The sequence below is a fragment of the Geotrypetes seraphini genome, chromosome 8, assembly GCF_902459505.1.
Source record: "Geotrypetes seraphini chromosome 8, aGeoSer1.1, whole genome shotgun sequence".
NCBI lineage: Eukaryota > Metazoa > Chordata > Amphibia > Gymnophiona > Dermophiidae > Geotrypetes > Geotrypetes seraphini.
Window position 1 is genome coordinate 116,935,690 of NC_047091.1, and position 14,292 is coordinate 116,949,981.

The 14,292-nt window shown below is 46.7% G+C and overlaps 1 protein-coding gene across 2 annotated transcripts in view; it reads left to right on the forward strand.

Annotated features, from left to right (window-relative positions):
* The window catches only part of TMEM221 (transmembrane protein 221), a 25,945-nt gene continuing 11,653 nt past the window's right edge, over positions 1-14,292 (forward strand). For both annotated transcript variants that reach the window (XM_033954438.1, XM_033954439.1), the window contains exon 1: positions 1-365. In XM_033954438.1, the coding sequence (XP_033810329.1) occupies positions 67-365 (299 nt within the window). In that variant the 5' untranslated portion in view covers positions 1-66. The remainder of the gene's footprint in view (positions 366-14,292) is intronic.

The window sequence follows — 14,292 nt, forward strand, 5'->3', positions numbered from 1 at the left end:
GAACGTGCCAGTGAATGGTAAGCAGGAAGTCACGAGAGGATCCTGGTCCCCTTTAGAAGCTCCAGCATGCCTTCCACATACAGCCAGCGCTCTCTCACAGTGCTCGCCCTGTTTGGAATTTTAGCTGCCGTGATGTCGGTGCTCTCCCTTCTTCTCATCTTCCAGATCAAGGATGGCCAGCTGCTGCTGCTGAAACAGAACTCTTCCCTGGCAGGGAACTCGGCTGCAGGAGCTGATGTCTTGCTGCCTGTCTTGGCGGTGCTGGCAGCCCTGTGCCTGTCTCTGAACATCAGCTGCCTTATCATCTGCTTGCTGCACAGCTATTTCGCCACGGATGTTTGCAGGGGAGATTCAGACCCTGACAGGTGAGGCTTCTAACTTAATCGCCAGGGTCTCCAAGTCACACTTAGAAGCTCCTGGGGGGAAGGGGTAAAACGCGGACCTCACGGACCTCGCGGATCTAAAACCGCACGTCCTTAAAAATCTGAGGTCCGTGCCACTTGTAGTTAGTTTCTGGCTCTGACAGACCTCGATGACATTTTAGCGCTGACGGATCCTAATACTTTTACCTTCCTATGCTGAGACGGATCCGTCAGCGCTAAATTGTCATCGAGGTCTGTCAGAGCCAGAAACTAACTACAAGTGGACCGGACCTCAGATTTTTAAGGACGTGCAGTTTTAGATCCGCGAGGTCCATCAGGTCCGCTTTTTACCCCTTCCCGCTCCCGGGGAAACCCGATACATAATTAGCCTAAAGCTGGGTTTGAAGAATGAACAAGATGCTCTGGCACTGTAAAACGGATCATTGCGTTTACACTGAACTCAAGATGGGGTGGGGGAGAGAAGGGGATAACCTAATAGTAGGGATATCAGATTTTTTATTTCACAGTCTCTAGATTTATAGTACAACATTCTTGGAAGAGTGAAAGGAAAGATTCAGTGAGCAGCAAAGTTCACTAACTGGGTAAAAGATAAATAGTGCTTGAGAATACTGTTGCAGTATGAAGTTAATTTACCACCTCTCACTTTCATAGTAACATAGTAACATAGTAGATGACGGCAGATAAAGACCCGAATGGTCCATCCAGTCTGCCCAACCTGATTCAATTTAAATATATTTTTATTTTATTTTATTTTTTTCTTCTTAGCTATTTCTGGCCAAGAATCCAAAGCTTTATCCGGTACTGTGCTTGGGTTCCAACTGCCGAAATCTCTGTTAAGACTTACTCCAGCCCATCTACACCCTCCCAGCCATTGAAGCCCTCCCCAGCCCATCCTCCACCAAACGGCCATATACAGACACAGACCGTGCAAGTCTGCCCAGTACTGGCCTAGTTCAATATTTAATATTATTTTCTGATTCTAAATCCTCTGTGTTCATCCCACACTTCTTTGAACTCAGTCACAGTTTTACTCTCCACCACCTCTCTCGGGAGGCATCCACTACCCTCTCCGTAAAGTAGAATTTCCTAACATTGCCCCTGAATCTACCACCCCTCAACCTCAAATTATGTCCTCTGTGCGGAGACTTATCTACCACTAGAAAAGGGTAAACAACCCCCTTCCTTTTTTCTTTCTTCTTACCCCTGTTGAGTCCTGTGTACATTTTATTTTTAACATTCCACCCGTCTCTGACAGATTGTACATTTTCAAACATATCCAGACAGCATTTATACACCACTTCAAATCTAGACTAGAGAATGACACAGAGACAAACTTTTCCCTGTCCCCGCAGAAACTCATTTTCTTCTACTGTCCCTGCCCCATTCCTGCAAGCTTCGTCCTCATCTGCACAAGCCTCAAACACTTTAAAATCATAAGTGTTTGAGGTTTGTGCAGTTTGTGAGCTTACAAGAATGGGACAGGGACACAAATCATGGGGACAAATTGAGTTCCTGTGGGGACGGGGAAAAATTTGTCCCTGTGTCATTCTCTAATCCAGACACAGGACAACACTTTAAAGTGAACCAATCCAGTCCCAACTTTGTTTGAAGGCAAAGGTTCCTTCCGTTCTGTCAAAAGATAAAAGCAAAAATTTGAAAAGCCCTACCTGTTGGACAGCGTCCTACCCACTATCTCCCCTCCCCCCTCCAAACCAAACTTCTGCTGACATCTTTACTTAAGGTGCTGTCTCTGACCTTGCTATAAGAATTAACTTACTTTCACCCCCTTCTCCTTCCCTCACAGAGGCTTAATTAAATAACACAATATTATGTAACAATAAAGATTAAGACTCAAATAACTCCACAACAAAACAAGAATTGGAATAAAAGCAGGCTGCAGCGTTGTTTATTGGTGGAAAACATTCTCTTAAACTGAGCTAACATAAATGTCAAACTTATAATTTATATAATGAAAACCGGACTACCTGCTGTTAGCAACAAAGAACAGTGCATAAATACAAGTATATTCCCTGCCATGTCAGCTAGAGGTAAAGTGTAGGCCTGGACCTCCATACCTATTCTTTAGAGTTTGGGTTCAATATTCTCCTCCTGGTGAATATTAAGGCCATGTCCAAAAGGACCTTCTTTAGAACAGGCTTTAGTTTGGGTAACACCCCCTCAAAATTTCAATGAGTGGGGTGAGTAAGCAAGCCATCCCTGAGGAGCAAAGGATCCTGGTCCATGGAGGAACTAGGCTTAAATATGACCAAGAAAATCCATTCCAGCAGCAGGAAAGAAATGTTCCAATTGGAGGACAATTCCCATCAACTAAAATTTAAAAATAGGCCACCCAATTGGGCAGGGGGCTATCCCTTTCTTCTGGCTCTTACAAGAACTTGAGCTGATGCTCAAACTGTGAAGGACTCCATTACTCTCCCTGCCAAGGCTTCCCCAGGAAGGCCCAGTCAGAACCCACTATAGTTTGCCCAGGCGAGAAAGGGATGGCTCACTCACTGTTAAAAAGTCAGATTCTGGATACCCATTTGCTCTTGGGCACATTCAGCAACATCTATATGAGACCAGCAAAGGTGTTTTCTTGTTCACCTGGCCCTGAATCACTTGCAAATTCACTTTCTCAAAATCTATAGCATTATATTTCAGCATTATGGGGGTAATTCCAGAAGGAGCTGACCTAGGTGTAGGTGACTAGAAGATGCTCAAACAATGGTCCTTTAGCCGTTTACACATGCAAATACGTCTGATAGTTGAATCAAAATTATGGAATGTACTATATTCAGCACTCATGTCAAAATTATTCCTTAAATTAGTATCTATAATTCAACACAATAAAGAATAAATAAATAAAAAGTAAAAAGATTATATGTTTCAAATAATAACAGTGTGCTTGATGCTCCTACTCACCGGTCAATTTGGAATCACCCAATGAACAAGGGAACCATCACTGCTACACTTTGTTCCCTGAAACATTTTTTTCCAATAAATAGGTCTTATACATTACTAATAATTACATGAAAAAAGTTTGCTTACTTATTAAAGAAGACTTAGTTCATTCTGAAGGAAAACATTCTTCATACTGTTTCTTCTTTTTTGAAGAAAGTATCACCCATTACTAGTAAGGAGATATTAAATATTAAAAATTCCAAAAGAATCAGGTGAGCAGTCCAGATGTGAATAACTCCCAAAATCCACCCCCCCCAAAAAAAAAAAAAAATTATTTAATAAATCTTCCCAGTGTCATCAAAATCTTCAGTGGCCTAAGACTCCAATTGGCCCATGGAAGGTGGTCTAAGGGATCTGACTAATCAGAGTCTTAGGCCATCCCAGAATGCACTAGGAGGCCTAAGATTCCAGTTAGCCCAGGCACCTAAGGCCCCTCCCAGGTACATCCCAGGTGCACTGGGAAGGGGAAGGCTCAACATTCTGTGGAGGCAGGCCTGCTGGGCGGAGGGAGTAAGCATTCCTCTGGCCGGCCTACAAGAAAAAGGTATGAGGTGGGGGGGGGGGGGGGGTAATCCATGTGGGCTTGGGGAGTGTCAGGGTGGGGGCAAGTTTTCATGGGGGTTCCATCAGGAGGGAGTGGCCATCCTTCCTGCCATTGATTTTCAGGAGTGGGGTTCCAGCAGGAGGGACTGGGCATCCCTCCTGCTGGTGATCTTCGGGGATGGTGGCAGGAGAAAATGGGCACTTCTCCTGTCATGGACATTCGGGGAGGAACCTTCAGGGGTTCTGGCAGGAGGGACTGGTTATTCTTCCTGCTAGCCGACTTCATGGGGGGATGGGTTCTCTGCTGTGGTCGCTTAACTGATTGCGGCAGGGAGATTTCCTTACCACGATCAGTTCAGTGGCCGCATCTATCTGAAATGTAGGCCAGCATTTTGCTGGCCTACATTTTAGATGCCTATCGCAGCCCTAGGTATATGCCTAGGGCTGCCTAAACTACTTCCAGGTGAAACCACATCCATACCTAGCCTTGGGAGAGCTTAGGTGGCCCTACGTGTCTCCCTAGGCTTGTGAAAACGCCTACATTGTAGGGTGCCTGCCTTGGGGTGTTTTTTTTTTTTTTTAAAAACCCACGTGCATCCTGATTGGCTGTTTAGACAGCAGTAGGACACCTACCGCCGCCTACAATTGGGACGCCGGTTATAGAATTTGCCCCAAAAAGTGTATCTGAAATTAAGAAAGCTTGGGACAAGTACACTGGATCTCTAAGAAAGAGGAGGGGCTGTAGATGGCATGATCATGCAGACTATATAGGCCATATGGCCTTTATCTGCCCTCATTTTTTATGTTTAGGTATTTGACTGTGAAATTTGATATGCCACATTACGTTAATATTCCACATCAGATACTGCAAAAATACAAACTATAGCACATTAATAATAAATAAAACAATGATAACATGGTGATGCTTTCCCTTTCAACAGCAGAACACTTTAGAGTTGAGACTTTAAACAGACAACTGCACATCAGTTTGGAGAGATTATTTTTATTTCCAAATCTTTATAGTGCCCTAACTGCCCCATAAGCACCCTGAACAAAACTGTGCTAAATCGTTATATAACACTCTATAACCACTAGGTAAATGCAGACTGATTGAAAGATCAATTGCTCTAATTTACTGCTTGTGAAATCCTCTCTGGCCTAGACTCTGTTAGAAAGCACAAAAAAAGAACCCAATGGAATCTGCAGTAAACCAAGCAACAAGCAAAAAACAACACACAAACTGCAGTCTATGTACAGGATGCAGGCATTGTTTATTATACCGTTAGTGAAATGCAGTAAATATACAACCTTATTACCAACCAAGGGACCCGACACGGTCCGTGTTTCGGATAACACGCCTTCCTCAGGGGTCCATGGCGGATAAGGTATTGAAACAAACCGCAATAAAAAGGTATCAAAAAAGCGCCTGTGTGAATCCGATGCAACGCACATTTATTTTTAGCATCGGACTCACACAGGCACTTGTTTGATACCTTTTTATTGCGGTTTGTTTCAATACCTTATCCACCATGGACCCCTGAGGAAGGCGTGTTATCCGAAACACGGACCATGTCGGGTCCCTTGGTTGGTAATAAGGTTGTATATTTACTGCATTTCACTAACGATATAATAAACAATGCCTGCATCCTGTACATAGACTGCAGTTTGTGGTTTTGTTTTTTGCTAGACTCTGTTAAGACTGTCAAATTTAGGGTTAAATATAATGAAAGATGCAGGTTACTTTTATACAGGAATAAACAGGTAATCTATGCAGAAAAATGGATGATACAGGATAAGAATAAGAGGAAATATTTTTTTCACTCAAAGAACAGTTAAGTTCCAATACTCCTGGAGGAAGTCCTTAGTCTGCTAATAAGATAGACATGGGGAAAGACACTGCTTTCCCTGGGATTGGTAGAATGGAATCTTGCTACTATTTGGGATTCTGCCAGGAATGTGATCTGGATTGGCCACTAGTGGAAGCAGAACTAGATGGACCATTGGTTTGACCCATGAGGAGTAATCCTCACCCAGTATGGCTACTCTTACTCGTATATTTTTACATGAATGCAATGACATGGGGCCAAATTTGTCCCCATTCCCACAGGATCTCTCTAACCCCATCTCTACAAGCTCTGTCCTCATTTGCACAAGCCTCAAACACTTTTAAAATTGTAAGTGTTTGAGGCTTGTGTGGTTAATGCAGAGCTTGCAGGAATGGGACAGAGACTGAACTCGTGGGAAAGGGACGGGAATATTGAGATCCTGCGGGAATGGGGGCAAATTTGGCCCCATGTCATTGTCTAGCAGAAAGGCTCTCTGCTGTGAAAATAACCCTTCAAGACAAGTTCTGTGGTCTGCTGAATGTAAGGTGTAACAATCCTCCTGTCTCAAAGAGCTTATGCACCACAGCTGGACACAGGAAGGTCAGGTGACTTGCTCCAGGTCACACTATGAGTGATAAGTAAAAATCCTCAAATTTTCAGATCTTGGCCTGTGTGATTTTGATGCTGAGAGAGCTCAGAACCTGTTAAAAAAAAAAAAAAAAAAGCACAGTGGCTTCACCTTGGCCAGCAGGGATCAGTGTGAAAGATGAGGAAGCATTACAGCCCCTACTAGCAGCACTGAAGGAACCTGCACCAGTGTCACACAAATAAGGAGGGAATTTAATGTTATTTTCTCTTTCAACTGAAATTTCTCACCTGACTTGGGTAACGTGAATGGCAAAATCCCTCTGCTTTAATGAACCATTGCAAGCTCTCCCTCCCGTCAGTCTCAGTCATTTTCTATTGCCACCTTATAACCTCACACCAGGGTCTACCAGAAACATGCATATTTCTTCTTGCCAAGGGGTTGGCTTCTTGTCCCTACCTCCCCAATTCATTAAGCTTCCTCTTCACGTAGCATAAATCTTTCCCACATCTGCGGCTGCCACGCTGAATTACTGTCCTAGGTTTTGTCTATGTGATGAACACAGACCCAGACGAGGCCCCTCATCTCTGTAATTACAAAAACAAGACAGCTTAAAAAAAAAAAAAAAAGACAGACTGCCCTCAGTCTGCTCCTGGGTGTGTGAGTGGAGTTGCATGAGCCTCCAGTGCTCTCAATTCCTCCCTGCGACTTTTAGCCTACCATGTCTGTCTGCTGTAAAGTTTACAAAAATATTTAGAACTAGCTACTACTACTAAACATTTCTATAGTACTACTACTTATCCACTACTGTATACCGTCTTGAACTGAAAAGGTGTGACGGGATATAATAAATAAAGATATTATTATTATTACTAGACATGTGCAGCACATTACACATTTTATGCAGGTACATGTTCCTAGTGGGCTCACTAAGTTTTGTACAAGTTCTAACACTATGAGGCTCACTTTCAAAAGAACACTTGTAGACTTACAAAGTTATATATGTAACTAAGTACGTCTATGTGCTTTGAAAATGAGCACCTAAGTGTTATTTTTTTGGAGATACAGCTCTTATTATTGCTCGCACCTCTAAACTCTTTCTGCCTACTTTCTTATTAATGGCACACAGGGCCGGCCCAACCGTAAGGCAAACTAAACAGACACCTAGGGCAGCAGTTTCTGCAGACAACAAAGGGAAACTGACAGCCACAAAAACACAGAGAAAACAATAGTGCCAACTTTTACCTGGAGGAAGAATGAGCAAATTTCAAATTATCTACTGTATTTTCTGCTCCATAAGACGCACCCTAGATTTAGAGGAGGAAAACATGAAAACAAAACATTCTGAACCCAGGCTCTGCACCCAGCCCCCCCCCCCCTCTCTCCCTGCCAGGCTCTGCACCCAACCCCACACTCCTTGCCAGGCTCTGCACCCTGTCCCCCCAGTACCGTTTTAAATCAAGTTTTTTCAAGTTTCATTAGGATTTTATATACCGCCTATCAAGATTATCTAAGCGGTTTTTACAATCAGGTACTCAAGCATTTTCCCTATCTGTCCCGGTGGGCTCACAATCTATCTAACGTACCTGGGGCTATGGAGGACTGAGTGACTTGCCCAGGATCACAAGGAGCAGCGTGGGGTTTGAACCCACAACCCCAGAGTGCTGAGGCTATAGATCCAACCACTGCGCCAAACACTCCCCCCATACCTTTTAAAAACACCCCGTATCATTTTTTTTTTTTTTGCAATTCCTTATTTAGAAAAAGAAACACTACAGATATTCATCAGGACAGCAAGCATAAAATACAATGCAACATAAAAAAACACGATGAATAACAACAGTCTGTATTACCTTTCAGAAGAACCCACCTCCCCCCAACAGCAGGTTAGACCCCGTACCTTTCTTCTTGTGTCGCAGTACTTATCAGGTACGTTTTAATTATGAGCTTTCAAACACCTGGAGCAATCCATCCGGTATACCACAAGGGTCTCCACTATCTCCATTGCTCTTCAACGTTTATATGTCCTCACTGGGCACGCAGCTAACCCAGCTGGGAATAAAACTATTTAGTTATGCAGATGACTTTACGATTATCATCCCATTCGCTAATTCTGTCTGAAACTATTCCCAAAGCTTCAGAAGCCATAAACGTGATGGAGCACTGGATGTCAAACTTTAGGCTCAAACTTAATTCAGAAAAAACAACTTTCTTCGTTGCTTCGCCACATCCACTTGACACCAAATCACCACTATGTATCAATAAACTTAGTTACCCTCTCCAGACCACCATTAAGATACTAGGTGTAACTTTGGATCAATGCCTAACCATGAAAGACCAGGTAGACTCCTTAATCAGAAAAGGATTCTTTACTCTCTGGAAACTCAGATCCATTAAAGCTTATTTCGATACATCGGCATTCAGAACCCTAGTCCAATCCCTCGTACTAAGTCTACTTGACTACTGTAACATCGCTTATTTAGCAATTTCCCAAAAGAATATGCAACGTTTACAATTGATGCAAAATGCAGCAGTCAGACTGATCTTTGGGCTGAGGAAGTTTGACCACGTGACACCCTACTACTGGCAGCTGCATTGGCTGCCAATGGCGGCGCACGTAAAGTTTAAATTTGCCTTTTTCTGCTTTAAAGCACTACACGGACTTGCCCCTAAATACATAACTGACCTTTTCTTCTTCTCAGCCAACAGACACAAGAGAAGCTCACATTCCAATTTCGTTTCCCCCCCCCCAGTTCGAGGTTGTAAACTGAAAAAACACCATGAACACCTTCTCTCACACCAAGCAGCATCATGGGGTAAAGACCTAGAACAATTGCTTTCGCCCACTACTTATGGGGAATTTAGGAAACGTCTAAAAACACACTTGTTTCTAAAGCATCTAGACAACCGATCCTCTCTTCTCTCTCCCCTCTATAGCGATTAACTTGTCCTTTTGATCTCTCTCTCCTCAACAATGAATTTCCTGTCCTATTAATTCTCTTTCTTCCTCCCCTCTTAAAGTCAATTCAATTTGTTACTTTTGCTTAATCTTCTGTAAACCACATAGAACTTCATGGTATTGCGGTATATAAGCTGTTATTATTATTATTATTACTTGCTGGGTTAAATTTTGATATTCCTCTTTCTATTTGGGGGTCCCTTAAGGCCTGCCTTGTGGGTGAAGAGGTCATCAGCACTGGGGGGTGAGAGGCCCCGTCTTACTTTCTGGTTGCTTCCTGTCCGTGGCAGGATGGAACAGGAGCACATATGCGGAACTTCTAGCATGTTGCTCTCATCAGGCCTAGCCCAGGGTGGGGGCAGAACGTGCTGGCTGGTTTGTCTGACTTGCCTTGAAGATGGGCGGGTGGGCCTTGCAGGCCTTTGCTCCACTCATATGAGAATGCAGTGTAGGCGGGAATTCAAGCGAAGCAGCTTCTCTCCGCCGTTTTCCAGACCTGGATGCCTGCTGCCGCCGTTCACTAATTAGCCACAGCAGAAGCCGATCCCCGTGTGGATTCTCTCCTAGCACTAGGAATGGATGGTGCAAGTGTCACCCTCACCTCCAACTGTCAATCACCTACAGCTCACCACTGAGTGCTGGAGGCATAAAATAAATTTGCATGGAGTGGTGAGTAGCAGCTTTGTCCACCAATTAGTTCTTGGCAGCCCCTGGGTTTTTAAAGAGGTGTGTGTGTGTGTGTGTGTGTGTGTGTGGGGGGGGGTTAAAAGGTACAGGTGGGTGTAAAAATGTGTATCTTTGCTGCATAAGACACACTGACATTTCCACCCACTTTTGGGTGGAAAAAAAGTGCATCTTATGGAGTGAAAAATATGGTACTTTCTCTTGTAATACAGCTTCTCCTAGGACAAGCAGGATGAGTCAGCCACATATGGGTGTTGTCCCAACACCTCCCAATTTGCGGATAAGCTCTCCAATAGCTCAGAGAGATTTTTTTTTTTTTTTTTCTCTGAGCACGTGCAGTGCCCGGGCCCCACTGGGCATGCCCGAGCCCTACCCATTTTCCCCTGCTTCCCCCTAATCCCCAGTCTTTAGTTTCCGCCCGTTCCCATCGGTCGGATTTTCTACAGCTCTCCATTACAACTTTTCTACTCATCAACTTGAAGATGCCTGAATCATCTAAAGAAACAACTGGGATGCAGGAGGAGGATGAACACACTGGATCCTCATGAATTGTGCGCCCACTGATTGGATCCGGCGCTCGAGGTTTCCGTGTGGCTTGCATTGTGCGCACATGTCACCACGTGCACGCAAGCTAAGGAAGAGGGCACTGAGAGACTTCATGAAGAGAAGTGAGGCCCGAGAATCTCCCTCCAGCAGCCATCCTCATCGGAATGCAGCAGCGGGGGATCCACAGACGAATCCGGTGAGGAGCCTCCAGGACGTCCTGGCTCAGTCAACCCCCCCGACTGCAACTTGCCCGGTCGAGAAATCTCTCCCGGAAGCCTTGCATGCTGTCGCTAGCCGTCGGCCCCTGCAGGAAGCCGATAGGAGTCTCACCAGACCGAGAGATCTCTCCAGGAGTTCATGCATGTCGCTGCTTACAGCCAACCTCCGCAGGGCATAAAGAGAAGTGAGGCCCGAGAATCTTCCTCCAGCAGCCATCCTCATCAGAATACAGCAGCGGGGGATCCACATGCTACAGTGGCAAGGAGCCTCCAGGATGCCCTGGCTCAGCTAATCCCCCCGCCTGCACTTGGCCCGGTAGAGAAATATCTCCCGGAGTCCCTGCATGTTGCCGCTTTGAACCAACCTCTGCAGGGCAGCCCATAGGAGTCTCGCCAGACCGAGAGATCTCTCCAGGAATCCCTGCACGTGCCATTTTCAGCCATCCTATGCAGGGCAGCCGATAGGAGTCTTGCATGCTGCTGCGTAAATCCACGGCCTCTGCAAGCAACAGATCGGGGCTTTCACCCTCCAGACGGCATGCTGCCTCTTACAGCCGGCCTCTGAAGGGAGCCGATTGGGGTTCAAAGGTAAGTCCTATCTGCTTGTTTTTGGGAAAACCTCTGATAACCTGTTGCAGCCCCGAGGGCTCTGCCCCACCCTCCTCCCAATCTGAATTTAAGGAGAAAGAATCTCCCATGCTTCTTTCCCTTGGAGGGGACCTGCAGACCTCTCCCCCCAGTAGGAGACATGCTGCCCCAGAGTTCAGCTTATAAAGGACATGCTGAAAAAAAAAAAAAAAAAACAACAAACCAACTCGATGTTTCTTTCCCTCTTTGGGTCCTGCAGAGTCTACAATTCACACCTTTCCCCCTCCCCCTCTCAGGTTGGGAACAGGAGTCTGCCTTTCTCAGCAGGGTGCTGATATCTTTAGAGATGCAGCATGTCAGACCATGCCTCTCCAAGGGTGGGGGCTTGAAACTCCTCAGTCTAAAAAGCTGTTTGCTCTTCATAAAACCTAGGCAGAGTGTTTTTCCAGCTAGCATGAGGGACTCTATACTATTCATGATTTCTATAGCACTGAAAGGCATATGCAGCGCTGTACAGTTTAATATACAATAGGCAGTACAGCAGGAGAAGCCCACTCAAGAGGCATTATCACTCCTCTTTCTCTGCCTCCAGGCACAGTGGGAAACGCAGCCAGGAGCACTGGCACAGATGAAGGGGTGCATCCTGCCCCCTCTCTGCAGGCTCTCCCCCCCTCTCAAGAAGGACAGAGAAGGGTGGTGGGGTACATGGAGGCACCCAACCAGTCAAGTGGAGCAGCACATGAACCTGCGAACCACCAGGGGTGGGACCAGCAGCCACAGTTAATCCTCCTGCTGACCCACTCCTCTCTCAGCGGGCTACACTCCCCACAATGCCCCCCTTTAGAGGGAGCCATGCACAACAACATGGCGCGGTTCAGCGGCAGGCCATGCACCCAAGCAACGGAGGAACAAGCTACACACCAGCCTCCAGCCACGCCCCGAGTCACCACCCACAAAAAATAAATACATATTTACTAAAAAAAAAATAAATAAATAAATAAATAAATAAAAATAAAAATAAACCCACAAACGAGGACTCACCCCAAGTCCCTCCAGAAACTCACAGCCTTTCTCAAGATCCACGTGGGTGGACAACAAGTACCCAAGACAGAGTACTACAAGGCCTGAACTACCAGTACCAGTACTTCACGCAGGCAGTGGCGATTCCAGTCCACAAGAACCTCCTGGACTGCAGAGACAAGATTTGGCTGACTCCCTCCTCAGGGCAACCAACATCAAGGAGACTGGGATTGAAGTACCAGATCTTTCCAGCCCAGGGATTCGACAACCCGCAGCAGCCATACATGGACATTGCGGTAGCTTAAGAGAAACAGGGCAGCACGACCCCCCCCCTCCAACCCCCGTCAGGGAAGGACCTGAAAAACCCTGGTTTCCACGGGGAAAAAGACCTTCGAGGGCGCAATGCTGAGCGCACGAATTGCTGCGCTCCAGTTCCAGATGCGGCTTTATCAGGAGGCCAGTGAGAGGAAATAAATAAATAAAATAAAATAGAGACTCCAGCTCACAACTGAGCCAGTCCACACTGGCAGCAGTCTGTGCCCCAGCGCTCGCAACAGTAACATAACTGCTACGCAAACAAGCACCGCCCGAGGGGCAGGGGCATCCAAGGGCAGCCCTCTCCCCAAGACAAAAACTCCGGCCCAGCAGGATCAGATTGTCTGCGAAGGCTTGGCCCAGGATCACCATCGACCAGTGGGCCCTCAGCATCATCAAGCAGGGATTCCGAATTCGTCTCCACTCCCGCCTCCCCCCCCCCCCCGAGTGGGCGGGGCACCCTCCATCTGATGACCCAACTTTCCTACAGCAAGGAGAGGACCTGCTTCGGCAGAATCAATAGAGGCGGTGACGAACAGAGGAGATCACCAAGGGGTTTCTACTCCAGGAACCCCCGCGTCACCATGGACAAGGACAACGCTCGTCCCTGGATCTCGGTAAGCTCAACAGATGCATACACAAGGTCCAGATGCACTCTCTGGGTACAGTCTTGGCCCTGTTAAAGCCCGAGTATTGGCTAGTATCCCATGCACCCAGCCCACAGGAGGCATCGTCGCTTCTAAAGCCAAGACAGACGCCTCCAGTACAAGGTCCTGCCCCTTGGACTCTCAACGGCTCCAAGAGCGTTCACAAAGTGCGTGGCAGTGGCACATCCTCGCCTTCAAGGGGTGCGCTTCCTATCTTATCTCGACAGCTGGCAGCCCCGTCAACCACCTTAACCCTCCTCCAAGAACTGGGGTTCCTCATCAACTACATGAAATCCCACCTGATACCCACCCAGGGGATATCGTTCATCTGGGCAGTCATCGACACCACGCAGACCAAGGACGTCCTACGGGACTACCAGATTGACGCCATGACATCCCTGGCACAGTGCATCCCTGCCAGCAGCTCATCGTCAGCACGCTCCGTTCTTTGTTGTGCAGCACACCAAACTACTCATGTGATCCCTGAAAGGGCACCTCAGAAGTCACTGGGACCAGTGTACCCAACCTCTGACCACCCACCCACTGGAGCTCAGGGCCTTAGGGAATGCCCTCGAAACCTTCAAACAGGCAGGGCAGTCCTCACCCAAACAGAAAACCAGGTGGCCTCGCACTATATCAGCAAACAGGGAGGGACAGGGTCAACCTCGCTATGCAAGGAAGCTTGCCACATGTGGGAGTTCTCCGACTCCATTCAATGTGCCATCCAGGCAACTTACCTCCTGTGGGAGCAGAACGACCTGGCAGAAAGACTCAGCCACCAGCTGGATCCTGATGAGTGGTGTCAACCCAGCGGCGATGAAGAAGATCTTCAGCACCTGAGGCACACCGAGCATCAACCTGTTTGCAACCGAACCGAACTCAAAATACTTGACCTTCTGCGCAAAGAGATCAACCCATCGCCGTCTCAGCCCCGACGGTCTGTCTGTGAGTTGGAACACCCTAAGTCCTGCAGAAGATCATGATTGCCCTGTTCGGGCTCCTGCAACCATGGTTCC